General features: G+C 36.5%; 1 protein-coding gene across 1 annotated transcript in view; it reads left to right on the forward strand.

Moving 5' to 3' along the window:
• LOC150100135 (glutamate receptor 1-like) overlaps positions 1 to 18270 on the forward strand; it is a 227060-nt gene that overhangs the window by 147307 nt on the left and 61483 nt on the right. Inside the window, exon 11 of the mRNA XM_090402506.1 lies at positions 7775 to 7940. Within this exon, the coding sequence (XP_090258632.1) occupies positions 7775 to 7940 (166 nt within the window). The remainder of the gene's footprint in view (positions 1 to 7774; positions 7941 to 18270) is intronic.

An 18270-nucleotide genomic window follows, 5' to 3' on the forward strand; every position in this document is an offset into this window, starting at 1 on the left:
AGATATTTAATGACTAAAAAAAAACGAGAATTAATTAAAAGCTTTAATGATAAAAAACACAACTAGTTTTGGCTTTTTACAGCCTTCATCAGGTATCTTTTTAGGAAGAGGAAACAACAATAAAAACTGAAGATTCTAAAAAACTGAGAAGCACAGATAAATTGCAGTACATAATTGAAATAAAAAACGTTGTATTAACATCCAAGTTGTTCTATTTTACATGCCATTGTTTGTTGTTTGCGTGTTAGCAGACTCTTGAGAATGCCAGTACTGAATAACAGCAGTATGGCTATCAGGGATGTTATAGCTTAAATTGTTTAAATATTCAGGATTAAGGACGATCTCCCTGGATTCCACTATCTTTCTTTCAAATTCATCATGGCAGCTGAAAATGTTTTCACATCTATCTCAGGAAATTGAGTGACCGTGAAAATCATCATGAGGATTGTTAGAGAAGAGAATATGGCTGGATAAGGTACTGGCATATGATCTTTTATAGGAGATGTCTCTTTTATGTTCCTCCATACGAAGTTCAATAGACTTATTAGTTTGTCCATAATAAGGAACGTTACAGTCACACCATGTTTATATATGCCAGAATATTTCAGATTGTGATGCTTAGGATGGCTTATAAGAGATCAGATTTTTGGAAGTGTAGTGAATAATGTCTTGTACTTCTTAAGGACTTTAGCCAATTTTACTGCAATTTATCAGAGCTTCTCAGTTTTTTAGAATCTTCAGTTTTTATTATTGTTTCCTCTTCCTAAAAAGATACCTTCATCAGGTAAAAAGCCAAAACTAGTTGTGTTTTTTATCATTAAAGCTGTTAATTAATTCTCGGTTTTTAGTCATTAAATATCTTTCGAAATATATATATATATATATATATATATTTCGAAATGCTACGACCGTGAATGAGTTCAAGGCAAGGTATGATAGATACTGTGTGAATGTTGAATAGTTGTTCTTGACATGGTGTTAGGGCCTCCCTCGATGAGTCTGCTCCTTGGAGTTTCCCGGAACAATAATAATAATAATAAATATGTATATACATACAGAGACAAGCTACATTTCAATTCATACAGTATGTCAAAGTGGCAATGATTTGATCAATCGTGATTTTACTAGCCTGCCCTCTAGTGAAAAAAAATAAACCTACATCAAAGCTGTATTGTATTCATTTATAATATGCTCAAAGAACAAATTCATATTATCTTTTAATAACAGTAACAATGATGGCCGAATCAATAATTTAACCTAAGTGTTTGTTATACGAAGGCTAAGATCCTGGAGTTACTGTCATAATTATAATTTATAATAAACTCTAGAGCAAAAGGTAATGTGGGGTAGATATCCCTTTAATATGTGCAATGGTTACAGTTTTATTGGTGATCTAGTTTATTTTTATTATTAGTTGCAGTCTTTAGGAAGGTATTGCTGATAATTTTTAATCCATGCTTAAGTGCTTGCTCACTGGAGCAAATTTTTAAAGCACCATTTTTTAGCGTGTTAATGACACCTAGTTTTTTTTTTTTTTTTTGTCCCAAAATGCATGCCAGTCTATCCAAATCATCTTGCAAAATTTTAACATCATTTTAATAACTATTGCTCTACCCAATTTTGCAACTCAAAATTCTCAAAATTCAGCTTATTCAAGCACCATTTACGTGGGTTTTTCTAATTGCACTCTTTGACTCTTTTCTTCTCAAAGGTAGTATTTCTGCATGCGTTCATTCACATATCAGAAAGTTCACTCATATGTCAGTGAGTTTCCAACTTACAATTGTCTAATTTTTTTTTTATCTTCTTCAGCAAGCAATCTTTCAACCTGCATTCTACCAGATTCATTTGGTGTTTCTATTGCTTTCTTAATATCACCAACTATTCTGAACTTTTTGATTTTCTTTCCTTTCTTTGAATGTTGATTTTTCTCCTGTCTGGTTTTCCTACTTGTGAGGTCATCTTCCTTGGCGATTGTAATGTTTACAACTTCAGCTGACTTTCCTTTTCAGCTGCACAGAACAGGTAATGCATATTGTTCATGTGTCTACCAGAATATCAGATAATTCTCCCTCCTCTCCAAACACTCTTGATCTCTTTTTCTCTAGCGATACCATTCTAGGTATACTGTAGATGTTGTTTGTCCTTCAGGAAATTCAGACCATGTATTATTGAGTTCTTCTCTTTCGGAGCAATACTCACAATGTCACTGTCATCAGCGTATTGCCTGGCATTACAAGAATGTTAGTTGGGATAACCTTCATGACTTCTGTGTCTCATTTCCTTGTTGGATGTCCATCTTCTAATCCAAACATTTGCACTGAATGTATAATTGCGGAAGCAATTCTTATTTGTATGGATACATTTATTCTCCATTTCATTTTAAATTGTTGTTCCTAAATTAGCCTTGGCTCTCTAAAGAACAATAGTTCTTTTGTGTCGAGGCTGTACAAGAGAAGAACCAAGCATATCACAATTGGCTTTCATCAAAATTGTCATCTTTCTTTTCTATTTATACCAAAGTCTAAAATAGATGCAAACAAACTACGAGCACATCCAAAACTGATTTTTGAAAGGATTGAAAGAAGAGAACTTGTATCATATCCAAATGGTAGTTCTACTTTCTAGTCTCTTGCTAAAGCTATCGGCTGTATCCAACCATGCTTCCCATCTCTTTTGTATATGGATAATTCCATTATGTCATTCCCCACAGAAAAAAACAATCTCTTGGCATCTTATTTTTTCTTTATGCATAAATGATATTGGTGAATGTCCTATCATTCGTAATACAAAACATTCAACACTTCCTTTGATTTCTTCAACAGACAGGGAAATTAGAAAAATTGTCTCCAAACTGTGTATGTCAGAGTTTCTTGGTTCTGATGGTATATAATATTTCTTTACTTGTACTGAATGTTTGTGCTCCAGAGTTGATTCCTGTTTACAGCCTACAGGATATATATTATGGAAATGAAGAGAATAAAACTGTCCTGTAACCTGGAAATCAGTTCATATTCAACCCATTCCTAAAAAGGAACAAATCTTTGTCATCTAATTACAATCCAATTTCACTCACATTACTTTTTTTCTAAAGTAATAGGGAAAACTATTTTCTCTAATAACATTTCCCTTTAAATTCTTTTATATAGTACTAGACCAGTCTAAAGATATAACTATTTATAATAATGTAGATCTTGTGTGTGTTATTTATTATTTTTATGATTCAGGCTTCCATGGAGTCACAAGACTCATCGTGGGAGGCCCATCCTAGAAAACAAATATCATACCACTCCTTGAACTCATTGATCGTTCATGCTCTTACCACTCTATCAGGAAATACATTCCACAGTTCAACCACTCCTCACCCTCTTGCTCACAACTTCCAGGAATAACCCCCCTGTCCTTGCTTCTTCTCCCTGTTCCACCAAAGAACTCCCCAGTGTCAATCTTGTAATTACCTCTCGACAGTTTAAAAGTCTCAACCACATTCCCTCAGCCTATCTTCATAACTAACATTGTACATCTGAAGGTGGTGAAGGTAACCAAGCAATCCTCAGAGTTACTTTCACCACCTTTGCAATATGTTCCTGAATGTCAGGTTTCTATCAGTCATCACCCACAGATCCCTTGCCTCCCCCACTTCCTCCAGTACAATTCTTCCAACAGAGTATGTAGCTTCCCATCGATGTATCCCAAACTTCAAGACTTTACATTTAGTTGCATTAAACTGATACCCCATTCATTTGCCCATCTGTCCAGTTTATTCAAATCCTATTGCGGGGCTAGACACACCTGTATTATTACTAATAACCCTTCCCAGCTTCACATCATCTGCCAACAACTGAGTATTTTCCTGAAATCCATTGACAGTAAAATGAACTAAAAGAAAGGACATTGACAGTTTCATTAATATAAAGGTTAAACAATACAGGTCCCAGTACTGAGCCCTCTGGGACTCCCACCTTCTGCCTCCTTGACACTGCTACCCCATACACAACAACTGTTTGATGCCTATCAGATAGCCAATCATGAATCCAGTTCACTAACCTGACATCTAAACCCATGTGCTGCAACTTAAATATCAGCTTATCATGTGGTATCCTGTCAAATGCCTTTGTAAAATAATTGGAAGAATATGCCTTTCCTTCATCAACTGCTCTTGTCACATTATTATAAAAGGCAATCATATTACTAAAGCAAGAGCACCCCTTAACAAATCTATGTTGACTCTCACAGATGACATTACCCTAATCTGCCCAATGCTGTAAATGATCACTTACTAATTTCTCCAAGGTCTTAACTACTGATGAAATACAAACTGGTCTATAGTTTGACACCTCTAGTCTGCTACCACCCTTATGCAATGGCACTATCTTACTCCTTCCACTTCCACACCTTTCCCATTGCCAGACTTTCATTGAAAAGCCAGGTCAAGGGTATTGTCAGTTCTTTAGCACATTCTCTCAAAACTCATGGTGAAATTCCATCCAATCCCACTGCCTTATTGACATCCAGAGTACTCAGTATTTGGAACACACACACACACACACACACACACACTCCTCTTGCACTTCTAAATCTCGAGCCTGCCTCTCCCTCTGGTAATAAAACTTACTTCTTCAGGATGAAATACCCCAATAAAGTGTTCATTGAACAACTCCAGGATTTTCTTTGGATCTCAGGGCCAATCTCTTCTCATATTCCAGTTTTGCCTTCCTTACCATACTAGTCACTCTCCTAGCCTGAGTCTTATATTCTTCATGGATCTGCTCTCCACCCCTCTCCTTATAGCTCTTCCATAACCTCTTTTTTACTTGCAGTTCTGGTTTGATATTGTTTGTCACCTACTTTATGCCAAATTGTGTTCTCTTCTTTGCTCTGGGTATCCCAGAGCAAAGAAGCTTGCTATTTCTGCTAATAAATATTTCTTCACAAGTTCCCAAGCACTAATGATATTTCTCCCTTCCAATTCCTCCCTCCATGGAACTACCCCAAGTTAATATCTAAAACTATTATAATCACCTGCCTTATAATTCCACATACATTCCTTTCTCTTTGATACCCCTGCATTGTGGCCATCTTCCAAGTGAAAACCACATGGTCGCACTCTCTCTCCAAATGGGGGGGGGATGCCATCTCAGTTATAATCAGCTCTTCTGATGCTATGACCAAATCCAAAACTCTTGAACTTCATGTTCCTTCTACTTCATGCTGCCTAAGACATTTGTTCTTCAAGAATTCTTGAAATTCCATTCCCTTATTACTACATGCAGTTTCCTCTTCCCAATTTATATTGCTGTAGTTAAAATCTCCTAATAATCATTCTTCTTGCACTTGACAAGCTCAACTGCCTAAACATCCCCCACTCCTCACTCTCTATGCTTCTTGGCTTGTAGCAACATCCCCACTAAATATCCTGTCCAGTGCACTTCAACCTTACACCATATACTTTCTAAACCATTAGTGCCATTGCCCTCCAAATCCTCCACTCTGAGAGGACATAAGTTATCGCTTATCATAAGCAGTACTCCACCACCACAGAACTACTGCAACTATACTAAAATATTATTTTTAAGTACAAATTCCCCAACTGCAAATTACCCACAGACTATATTTTATGTCATGTAATTTATAGTAAAAAACTCTAATAAAAATAATGAAACTTATCTTTTTCTTTGCTGCTACCTCTGAATGTGTTAGACTCTGATCCTGCACTCTCTGTAAGCATTTACACAAATGAAGTTATGATTATTATTATTATAACAAATTTCACAGAGTGTGTTCTTTACATGAATAAATTTATTATTATTATAACAAACTTCTACCGAGTCAATAGACTGATCATGAGAAGTTTCAATCAGCAAGCAATATAGCAATTATATCTAACCTTACTCCTTCACACTCCTAGTATGCACAACATGTTTCAGCAATTCATTTCACTCACCTACAATACTGTGTAAAAAAATCTATTCCTCATTCTTTTCTTCACCACACCTTTACCCAACTTCTAGGGATGGTTTGCCAAGTGGTTAGTTTATCCACTCTCCAGCCAAGAGGCTGCAGATTCAAATCCCACCGTGGGCACGGATGTGTGTGATTGTCCTACAAACTCTGTGTGCAAAGGACATCTGAGACCCTACCACTTCTTCTAGCAGAAGACTTCACTCTCAAAACCCAGTGAGGTACAGGAGTGACCATACGGTGTCTATGGATGTCAAATATGAATATTTTTTTTTGGGGTGGGGGGATGGTTTTAGATTCGCTTTCTCCATCCCCTACTTTGTGTATGATGTTTTCAGTATTAATATGACAAAATCCTAAAATCCTCTCCAACTTAAATGTCTCCATCACTTCTTTTCTGCCTTTCTACTAAACTCTGTAATTTATGTTTCCTTAATCTCTCTCTCTTTCCATAATCCTGATATTGCCTTAGTCTATTGTCTTTGGACCCTCTTGAAAGTTTCCACATCATAGTAGGAACTAAAGAAGGCACCAAGTCTAACAACTTATGTGTGGTTTGACCAGTGGCTTATCCAGTTGTAGAATACTATTTCCATATATCTACATGTTGGCATGTTCCTTATCATAGCAGCAAGGCACTATATTCTTCACAGCACTTGTAATGTGTCTTCTGATGCTGCTGATCATTATCTCTACATCTCAAATCTCAGTTATTACCTTCTGAAGCACAGTCCCATCACTATAGGTCATGCTGCTATACCATTTTGCTTCAGACAGAACACTTTTATTTGTTAACATTAAAACTTCAACTTCACTCATTCATCCAGGCTAAAGGTCTGTTTAAATCTTCTTGAAAGGAGTTAATATCATCATTACTCCTTATAACACTTTCCCATTTGGCATCATCAGTAGACAACTGAATATCTTTTCATCCTCATGAAATATCAATAATATATAAATTAAGTAGTAGAATTAACAAGAACAGAATCTTGTGGCACACTACTAGTTATCATTTTCTGGAATATTGCTTCCCCCTCCCCCCACATGCACAGCACATTATACATATATTTGTTATTATTATGTGACACCTCTAGGGAGTCAAGAACTCATTGTGGGAAGCTACTCTATTCTACTTCATTAAATTAAATACATCTCACCCCTTCCACTACTACTTAATTCTCCTACTATGACACTACTACCATCAATGCTATCTACTGCCTATCATCACTAACAACAGTATTTTTTGTCTGTAAATTGCTGGTGTTCTGAAGGCCAATTGTCTGTACGCAGGATGAAAAACCCACAATTTATATATGTATATATTTGTCAAAACATGGTGTTAGTAATGCCGCATTCGAAACTCACTGTAGCAAATTCATTTAGACAACAGAAATAGTTTGTTGTAGTAGATTTCTTTTACATGGCATTGTGAGGTTATAGTGATTTGATTAGGACTTTTGAGTAGTTTTGTTATAACGAGTGAGAACATTTGTTTTAATGGTGTTTGCCATAGTGCGACTCACCAGTAGTTAGTATCCAGAGTAGAAAATTTTCATTCATTATTTGCTCTACTCCATTCCTCAAATTTTAAAGAACTTCTTTAAGTGTGGAATCATTTACTCTTCTGCTGTTTAGGTTTCACAAGAACTATTATTATTTTATTTATGCTGATTACTGTTGTTTTGGTTTAATAATTACTTTAATATTTAAGAGTAATACATTAGATAGGAATGTAATTCATTATTTATAATGATGATTTATTACCAGTAACTAACTAAACTGTCTAACTTTATCATTTGATGATTTTATTTAGATCATTATCACATCGGTTTGTTACAACAGTTTGGTGGATATTTACCTTAGTTGTTGTGTGTATGTACATCTCCAGCCTATCCTCTATGCTTATCCAAGAGCGAACCTGGTCAGCAAATACATCTGCCTTTGATCGACCATTTCCTGATGCTTATGCAGTCATGGAGGTAAATGCTTGATATATATAAGTAGTTTAAATTAGCTACTTAGTTGGTATTTTACTTTAATTATCATTATGGAAATGAACAAAGTCCAGTACACCATTAGTATAAGTTTATTGGCTTACCTGTACAATTCAGCTATTTAACTTCCTTCTTAACACTCACATTTAATCTGCCAGGATATTAAATTTTCACATTTATTCATACTTGATTGGATTACTCTTGCTATCAACAATTCTAATTATATAATTTTATCCCTTCATATATTTCTTTATTTATCACTTTTCACATTATTTCTTTTCAATGTTGCTTTTGGTACTATCATAAGTTCTGTACTAAAAAGTGCTTCAAATAATTAAATCAGATTTCACAGAACGATTATCATCTTTCCTTTCAAGAATTGCATTTCAAATTAAGCCTTACTATTCGAACATTAGTAAATAAGAACTATATGAAAAATATGTTTCAAAAATCCTAATGATTGTGCTCTGATAAAGTTTGACAATGGAGATGTTATTCTTTCCAACTGCCTTGGCAGTAGTTCATATCAGCAGAATTATGGCAAGAAACGTTTTCATGTATCAGAACATGTGTTAATCTTTCCATCATTTATAGCTCCTATAAGTTGTTATACGTTTGCATTTCAGTGCTGCATAGATTTACTACAAATTAATGGTCAGTATGGAATCCTGTGTTACAGTTAGCAGATCTATATTATTATTATTATTACATGACCTCCAGGGAGTCCAAAGACTCATCGAGGGAGGGCACCTATTCTACAACTCTGTCTCCACCACTCAATCTACCAACTACAACAAACTGCAACTCCACCACCACCACTAGTATTTTTACAGACAATCACAAACATCCTTGTTAATACTCATATTTTCGAATCCATGCCCACAGTGGGATTCGAACCTGCAGTCTTTTGGCTGGAGAGCGGATATGCTAACCACTCGGCCAACCAGGCAGATGACATATAGTTTTGATATACAAGCAAAATCAGAAGACTTGTATAAAACAGATGAAACAGTTGGTCTTAAAATAAATATGACTGAAACAAAAGTTCTTAAACTGAACATCAAATGTCACAAAGAAATTAAAATCAATCAACATGCAGTAGAAAATTTAAGAATTTTACATACTTAGGAGCAAATATAGATACTGAAGGTGGAACTGGGATAAATGAAAGAAAAGATATAATGAGAGAAAATTAAATAACATGAAAATATTCCATATATCTTAATCAAACCAAAACAAAGATCTTCAATAGTAATATTATTATATGGATCAGAGAAATAGAAACTGACCAGAAAAAACCAGAAAGCTAAATTAACCAGTTTTCAAACAAAATGTCTGCATAAAATATTAAAATAGTTTTTGGTCACAACGTATAATAAATGATGACTTATATAAGCTGACTGAGAAAAAAAAAAGTATCCCCGATGAAATAAAAAAATGCAAGTGGAAATGGGTTGGACACATACTGAGAATGGACAGCAGAGAGAGGAAAAGGGGAAGGCCTAAATGAACTTGGCAGAGAATGACAAAGATCCTTGATGGCATAGCTGGAGAGAAGCTGAACTGGTTTCTCAAGAAAGAGGTATCTGAAAGAAATGGATCTCAGACTTATGTGCCATGAGGCACAAAGAGGATAAGTAAATGACACTGGCCAACAAAAAAATTTTTTTTTTTCTGCTGATTATGATCTAACACTTGTTTTTTACTAATTTCGGTGCGCTGATTTCAAATATCAAATCCATTTTTCTCTATCACGTCAGGTTTTTCCTCTATGGCATTTTTATTTTGCTAATTTGTAAGTTTTTGTTAGTTTTTAGGAGGCAGTACTATTTAGAGGATCAAAAAAATCGATTTTTTAATATTATTTTCTAAAAGTATATACTTTTAAAAACCTGTTCCTAACTTTTTATCAAGGCATTCAAAAAATTCCCGAAGATATAGCCTATTATTCAAAGCGGTGCGCAGATCAGAATCAGAGTGTTCACCGCTCTCGCTCGTTAGTAAACGAATAAATGCGTAAAAACCTGCAACGGCACGTACTGGCGCTTTGAATGCAAGAGAGGCCGATAACCGACCTAATACATTTAGGTGATGAAAAGTAGGCGATGACAACTGCCTAAAACAAATGAATGCTGTATGCATCATAGTGGACAAAGAATGATCGAAATCAGTCAATTGTTAATCGATCATGAAAGTATGATGAGTGCTTATAACGTTTCAATAAAGTCTCTGGTTTTTTTTGTCTTGTTAATTGCATGTTAGTCGGCAGTGAAGAAAATACATCATGTCTACTACTCGAAATTGTGTCAATAGTGTAGATTCCTTCTGCTACATTTGTGGCAGCTTTACTGTTCCCGGTCAAAGGACAAATATCACTGATTTCGTTAAGAAAGTGTACTTTGCATACTTTGATGTAAAAATTGCAGATCAGGACAAGTCATGGGCTCCAAATAAAATGTGTAAGTCGTGTAAAAAATTTACGACAGTGGAGCAAGGGAAAACGCCAAAAATTAGCTTTTGGCATTCCAATGATTTGGCGTGAACCGAAAAATCACGTAGATGATTGCTATTTTTGTTTAGTTCAGACTTCTGGTTATAATAAGAAGAATAAAAAAAAAATTGTGTATCCAAATCTCGACTCAGCAATTCGGCCAGTTGCTCATTCCAATGAAATAGCCATGCCAATTTATAAAGGACTTCCTTTACTTGAGAACAAGCATGATCGGGATATGCCAGATGTTCTTGAGGAGCAAGACCTGGATGTTGATTTAGACAATGAAAATTTAATTTCTAGTTCTGGACCGCAACGTTTTACTCAAGCGGAATTGAATGACTGCAAGGCAAATCAGAGTAGGGGAGAGAGAGAATTTAGGAAGTATGAGTGAGAGGTATGGGGGTGCTAGAAGAGGAGAGAATGGAAACAGTAGAAGAGAGGGAATGAGAGAGAGGTATGGGAATGCTAGCAGACGAGAGGATGGAAACAGTAGGAGAGACAGAATGAGAGAGGGATATGGAAGTGCTAGAAGAGGAGAAAATGGAAACAGTAGGAGAGAGGGAATGAGAGAGATGTATGGGAGTGCTAGAAGAGGAGAGAATGGAAACAGTAGGAGAGAGAGGTATGGGAATGCTAGAAGAGAGAATAGCAGTAGAGGAGAGGGAATGAGAGAGACCTATCGGAATGAAAGAAGAGGAGAGAATGGAAACAATAGGAGAGAGGGAATGGTAAGAGGTATAATGTATGGCAACTCAATGATCCGTGGTGTTCAAGATAGGATGCATGAGGAGTGTTTGCTAGGAGGAACAATAGAAAGGGTGGCTATGGCAATTAAGAGAGGCAAAAGGGCCGATGAGATGATTGTGATGGTAGGAACGAATGACTTGAGTGGTAATGTAAGTCGGGCAGCGAGAGATATGAGATTTTTGCTTGAGACTGTACGGAAGAAGACAGAGAGAGCAAAAATAGTGTGCGTGTTGCCTAGGTATGATAATGATGAGCTGAGCAGAAGAGTGGTGATATTGAATGGCATAATAGCAAGAATGTGTGACAAGAGAGGACTGGTATATGTGGATGCTTGGAATGCGTTTGAGGAAAGAGAAGAATTGTATGCGAGAGACCGTTTACATTTGAATGAGGAAGGACATAGGCATCTGGAGAGATTGCTGTTCTGAACGAGTCAGTGTGTCCCAGGGAGGATGATAGCAGAGGTGGCCTCTTGTGGGAATGGATACTTGGGAGAAGGGAGACATCAGGTAACACTGAGCCCAGTGGAGTCTAGAAGGGATAATGCTGGGTATAGAAACAATGGCATTTATATGCTTTATACTAATGCCAGGAGCATCCGGAATAAGGGAGAGCAATTGGTGGCGCAGATAGCATCAGCCTGGCCAAAAATTATTGTGATCACTGAGACATGGTTGACAGAAGGGGATTATAATAACAGGAATAGAAGTCGCTGGGTATAGCATTTTTTGTCAGGATAGGAGGGGAAAGCGTGGTGGTGGTGGTGGGGTACTGCTTATGATAAGTGAATGACCTATGTCCTCTAAGAGTGGAGGCTTTGGAAGGAAGTGAGACAAATGATTTTGAGAGCGTATGGTGTGAGGTAGAGGTAGGCAAGACAGGATATTTAGTGGGGTGTTGCTACAGGCCCAGGAGCACAGAGAATGGGGACCAGGAGAAGTTTAGACAGCTAAGTTTGGCAATTGCAAGAAGAATGATTGTTATGGGAGATTTTAACTACAGTAGTATAAATTGCAGAGAGGAAGATGCATGTAGCAATAGGGGAATGGAATTTCTAGAATTCTTGAGGGACAAATGTCTTAGGCAACATGTAACAGAGGGAACAAGAGGTTCAAGAGTTTTGGATTTGGTTATAGCATCAGAAGAGTTGATAATAACTGAGTTGACATCTCTCCCACCAGTTGGAGAGAGTGACCATATGGTTTTGACTTGGAAAATGAATAGATATGCAAGAGTATCAAAGAGACGGGAACTTATGTGGAATTATAATGCAGGTGATTATAATAGTCTTAGACGTCAACTTTGGGAAGTTTCATGGAGGGAGGAATTGGAAGGCTGGGATATCATTAGTGTGTGGGAAATTGTGAAAGAATATTTGTAGGAAGCAATGGTAAGTTGTATACCACGAGTGAAGAAGAGAGGACACAATTTGGAGTAAAGTGGATGACAAACAATATTAAACAGGAATTACATGCGAAAAAGAGGCTATGGAAGAGATATAAGGAGACAGGTGAAGAGAAGATGCATGAAGAATATAAGACACAGGCCAGAAGAGTGACTAGTGTGGTAAGGAAAGCGAAACTGGAATATGAGAGGAGATTGACCCTAAAATCCAAAGAAAATCCTAGGGAATTTTTTAGCTATGTGGCCAGTAGGAGGAGAAATGACTGTGGAAGAATGATATTGTGGGATGAGAATAGAGTGACTGATGCAGAGGACATAGTGGAATTGTTCAATGAACTTTATTGGAGTATTTCATCCTAGAGGAGTCAGTTTTAATGCTAGAGGGATAGGGCTGATTCGAGGTTTAGAAGTACAGGAGGAGAGTGTGTTTCAGATACTGAGTACCCTGGATGTCAGTAAAGCTGTGGGACTGGATGATATTTCACCCTGAGTTTTGAGAGAATGTGCTAGGTAACTGACAGTGCCTTTAACCTGGCTTTTCAATGAAAGTCTGGCTTTGGCAAAGGTGCCCAGGGAATGGATGGAAGGTAAGATAGTGCCATTGCATAAGGGTGGTACCAGACTGGCCTATAATTAGATGTCTAATTATAGGCCAGTCTGTGTGTCATCAGTAGTTGTTAAGATCTTGAAGAAAGTAGTGAGGGACCGTATACAGCATTGGGCAGATGAGGGTAATGTTATCTGTGAGAATCAACATGGATTTGTGAAAGGGGGCGCTCTTCTTTTAGCAATATGCTAGCCTTTTATAATAAAGTTACAAGAACATTAGATGAGGGAAAGGCATATACTGCAATTTTCGTAGACTTAGCGAAGGCATTTGACAGGGTGCCACATGATAAGCTGATATTTAAGTTGCAGCAAATGGGTCTGGATGTCAGATTGGTCAACTGGATTCAGGATTGGCTGTCTGATAGGTATCAGAGAGTTGTGTATGGTGGAGCAGTTTCAAGGAGGCAGAGGGGTACAAGTGGGGTCCCACAGGGCTCAGTACTAGGACCTATATTGTTTAACCTTTATATCAATGACATTGCCAGTGGATTGCAGGGGGATATTCAGTTGTTTGCAGATGATGCGAAGCTGGGAAGGATTATTAGTAATAGTGCAGATGTGGTAGCCCTGCAAGAGGATTTAAATAAGCTACATAAATGGGCAAATGAATGGGGGTGTCAGTTTAATGCAGCAAAATGTAAGGTCTTGAGGTTTGGGAAACATCGATGGGATGCTGCATACTCTATGGGAGGAGGAGTTATACTTGAGGAAGTAGGGGAGACAAGAGATCTGGGGTTGATGATTGATAGAAACCTGAAGTTTAGGGGGACATATTGCAAAGGTGGTAAAGGTAATACAGAGGATTGCTGCAATTATGAGAAGGAAACTGACCTGCAGAGATAAGAGGGTTATCATTCCGTTGTATAAGTCTCTGATCAGACCACACTTGGACTATTATTCTCAGATTTGGTCACCAGGATTTGAAGGAGATAAATTAACTGTGGAAAGGATACAAAGACGGATGACAAAGATGGTTACAAGAATAGTTATGAGGATCGGCTGAGGGAATGTGGACTGCAGAATTTGGTGGATAGAAGAAGGAGAGGTGATATGATTGAGACTTTTAAACTGTTGAGAGGTGGTTACAGGGTTGACAGTGGGGAGTTCTTTCGCTTGGTTGAACAGCGGGAAGGAGTGATGACAAGAGGCCATCCCTGGAAGTTACGAAAGGAAACTGTGAGCAACAGGGTAAGAAGTGGTTTCTTTGCATGGAGGGTGGTCAAACCGTGGAATGCACTGCCTGATGGAGTGGTGGGAGCGAGAACGGTCAATGAGTTTAAAGAGTGGTATGATAGACTTTGTGTTTCTTAGGGGGGGGGGGTGTCTGTCAAGACCCTTGATGAGTCTTGACAGACTTTGTTCTTAGGAAGGACCTCCCACGATGAGTCTTTTGACTCCATGGAGGCCTGAATAATAATAATAATGATAATTATCTTTTTCATTGACTTCTAATAGGATGTCAAGAAAAGGAAGTTTTCTAAGTTCTTCTTGTTCTAAAGTAAATTTTATATTCTTATGTAAATTTTTCAGGTAATTTTTGAAAGAAATGAGTTCTGTTGTTCCTGGCCAAATGATGAAAATGTCATCTACATAGCGTAGCCAAATTTTTGTTTTTTTATGATAATTGATTAAAGCATTATTATCAAAATGTTACATAAATAGGTTAGCTAAAGCTGGAGAGAGGGAAGAGCCCATAGCCAATCCATCTTTTTGTTCCCAAAATTTGTCTTGATACATGAAAAAAGTATTATTTATACAATGTTTATAAAGATCTACGATGTCCGGAGGAAAGAGGTCTTCAAGGAGATTCACAGTTTTGTTTCTTGGAACATTTGTAAATAGGCTGATAACGTCCAAACTTGCTAAGATGTCTGAAGATCCAATGTAAATATCTTTTACCTTCTCAATAAAACGTGTACTGTTCTTGATGAAAGAAGATGTTTTTCCCTGTGTGAAGTAAAATCACGTTAGTGAGATGTTTTGCTAAATTAGAGGTCAGAGAGTCTCTTCCATCCACTATCGGTTTTAAGGGAATACGTATCTTATGTATTTTTGTACACCATAAATTCTTGGAACTAATGGGTGTTTTGATTGTAGAGTTCTTTTAAGTTCTTCAGTCTAATTAGAAATCTTTTTAATTAGATCATTTGTTTTATTGTGAGCATGCCATGTGGGATCTCTGTGTAAAGATCTATAGGTATTAGAATCTTCAAGAAGAGTTTTCATTTTATCGTTATAATCTTCAGAGTTCAAAACGACTGTTGCATTCCCTTTATCTGCTTTGATTATAACGATATTTTTGTCTGATTTTAGTTCTTTGAGGGATGTGTATTCCATGTAAGGAAGGTTCCTTTGAGGTAATTTGCTTTGCAATAGTAAAGCTGTGCTCTGTATGCGGATGAGATCTGATGTATCACCAGGTAAATTTCTTATTCCTTTTTTTATTTCAGCGATTATGTCAATTTTTGGTAGGAAACGTGGTGTTAAGGCAAAGTTGAAACCTTTCATGAGTAGATTTTTTCCAGTTCTTGATAGGCCTCTTGAAGAAAGGTTAATAACTACTTTGGAATAATCTAGGTGTTTTCTTTGTTTTTGTTTTTCATGAAGAAGTAAGTTAAATTTTTTGATTAAAGTATGCTTCGTCCAATCATCATCCTTTAAAAAAACCAGATGTTTATAAATTTTATCGTTCTTGCAGCATCTGCTACGTAGGACAGACAGCAAGATCTGGGGAAATATGCATGAATGAACACCAAAAGGATGTACAAAACAGAAGAGAACACAAATCAGGTCTAGCTTTCCATACCACTTCTACCAGCGACAATGTACTCTGACAGAAAACAAACATGTCTTATATAGAAAAAAAACTGTTACATAAGGAAATTTAAAGAAGCAGTAAACATGCTTAGAATTCCAACACAATGTAATAAAAACCAAGGCTTAATTCTACACCAAGTTTGGTCAGCTTTGATAAAAAAATATACCTCAGTCAGTACTTGGACATTATGATCGTGAACAACAGAACGTCATCATCTAGCATTGTTTAAACTTAGTACTGCTTTGAATCTGCATTCTGATTTTTTAATTTTATAAACAGTCAGATGGCTACAACTGTATAGTATGAACTATTTATTTCTCTTTTTTGTTGTTTTAACTTTCAGTTACCTTTTACCCCTGAAGATGTAAGTCAAACGACTTACGAAACTTGTCGGGTTTTATTTCTTTATTGTGCTTTTAGCTTAATAAAAAAAATGTGGTCCAATTACTGGAATATCATCATCATCATCATCATCATCAAATTCCTGCCATGTACCCTCAAGGGGTGTACAGGATATGACAGTACTACATGAAAAAATTATATCATTACTAACTTCCTATCTACAATTTTCCTCCAAATCAGTCTGTTACTTGTCAAGACTCCAACATTATCAGATCTTATATTTCTATCGTCTAAGGCACTTTGTACAGTATCAATCCACCTATATCTTGGTCTTCCTCTGGGTCGTTTTCCTGCCAACCTGGCAGAGAACACTTGTTTTGCTAATCTTTCCTCTCCCATTCTATTTAAGTGACCATACCATCTGAGATTAGCTCTGCTAACACATTCCTGGATGCTGACAATGTCAAGTTCTTTCCTAATATCCTCATTTTTAATATGATATTGCCATTGATGCCATCTGTTCACGCCTCTAATCTTTCTCAGGACTCTCATATCTGCGGTCTCTAGTCTTTGGTCAAGTGTTTTACTTCTGACCCAGCTCTCAGATCCATAAGTTAAAATTACTGGAATATGCCTTATGAAATTCTAAACCACAGAAACCTCCACTTACAATTAAATGCTCATGGTGAGTGCTTTTGGTATAAAGTTATGCAACTAGAGAAATTACGTATTAAACATCTGAATTTCATCAACCGTCTTATATTCTTAATCCGATGCAGAGATAATGAAATCATACCTAAGTCATCCAAATCAAGCGTGCGTTCCGTACAAATAAAGCTAACAGAATTTACCGAAGAATGGAACTAGCAATTCTGAGAGAAAGAATTTTAGCCACTAGATCAGAATTAGCACAAATTAGCCGAGATACATTATCTTTACATGATGAGTTAGCCACATCCCTTCCGTCTGACCTATGGAACAAATTAGATATCATCACATATAACAAAGCAATTTCTGATCGGAAGAAACATACTTTAATCAAAAAATTTAACTTACTTACTTCGTGAAAAACAAAAAACAAAGAAAACGCCTAGATTATTCCAAAGTAGTTATTAACCTTTCTTCAAGAGTCCTATCAAGAACCGAAAAAAATTTACTCATGAAAGGTTCAACTTTGCCTTAATGCCACGTTTCCTACCAAAAATTGACATAATCGCTCAAATAGAAAGAGGAATAAGAAATTTATCTGGTGATACATCAGATCTCATCTACATACAGAGCATAGCTTTACTATTGCAAAGGAACCTTCCTTACATGGAATACACATCCCTCAAAGAACTAAAATCAGACCTCTAATTTAGCAAAACATCTCACTAACATGATTTTACTTCACACAGGAAAAACATCTTTCATCAAGAACGGTACACGTTTTATTGAGAAGGTAAAAGATATTTACATTGGATTTTCAGACATCTAAGCAAGTTTGGACATTATCAGCCTATTTACGAATGTTCCAAGAAACAAAACTGTGAATCTCCTTGAAGACCTCTTTCCTCCGGACATTGTAGATCTTTATAAACATTGTATAAATAATACTTTTTTTATGTATCAAGACAAATTTTTGGAACAAAAAGATGGATTGGCTATGGGCTCTTCCCTCTCTCTGGCTTTAGCTAACCTATTTATGGAACATTTTAAAAATAATGCTTTAATCAATTCTCATAAAAAACCAAAAATTTGGCTACGCTATGTAGACGACATTTTCATCATTTGGCCAGGAACAACAGATGAACTCATTGCTTTCAAAAATTACCTGAATAATTTACATAAGAATGTAAAATTTACTTTAGAACAGGAAGAAATTAGAAAACTTCTTTTCTTGACATCCTATGAGAAGTCAA

The sequence above is a fragment of the Typopeltis vanoorti genome, chromosome 13 (genome assembly GCF_054136105.1).
Source record: "Typopeltis vanoorti isolate ZY-2024b chromosome 13, IOZ_Tvanoo_1.0, whole genome shotgun sequence".
In the NCBI taxonomy this organism is placed as follows: Eukaryota; Metazoa; Arthropoda; class Arachnida; order Uropygi; family Thelyphonidae; genus Typopeltis; species Typopeltis vanoorti.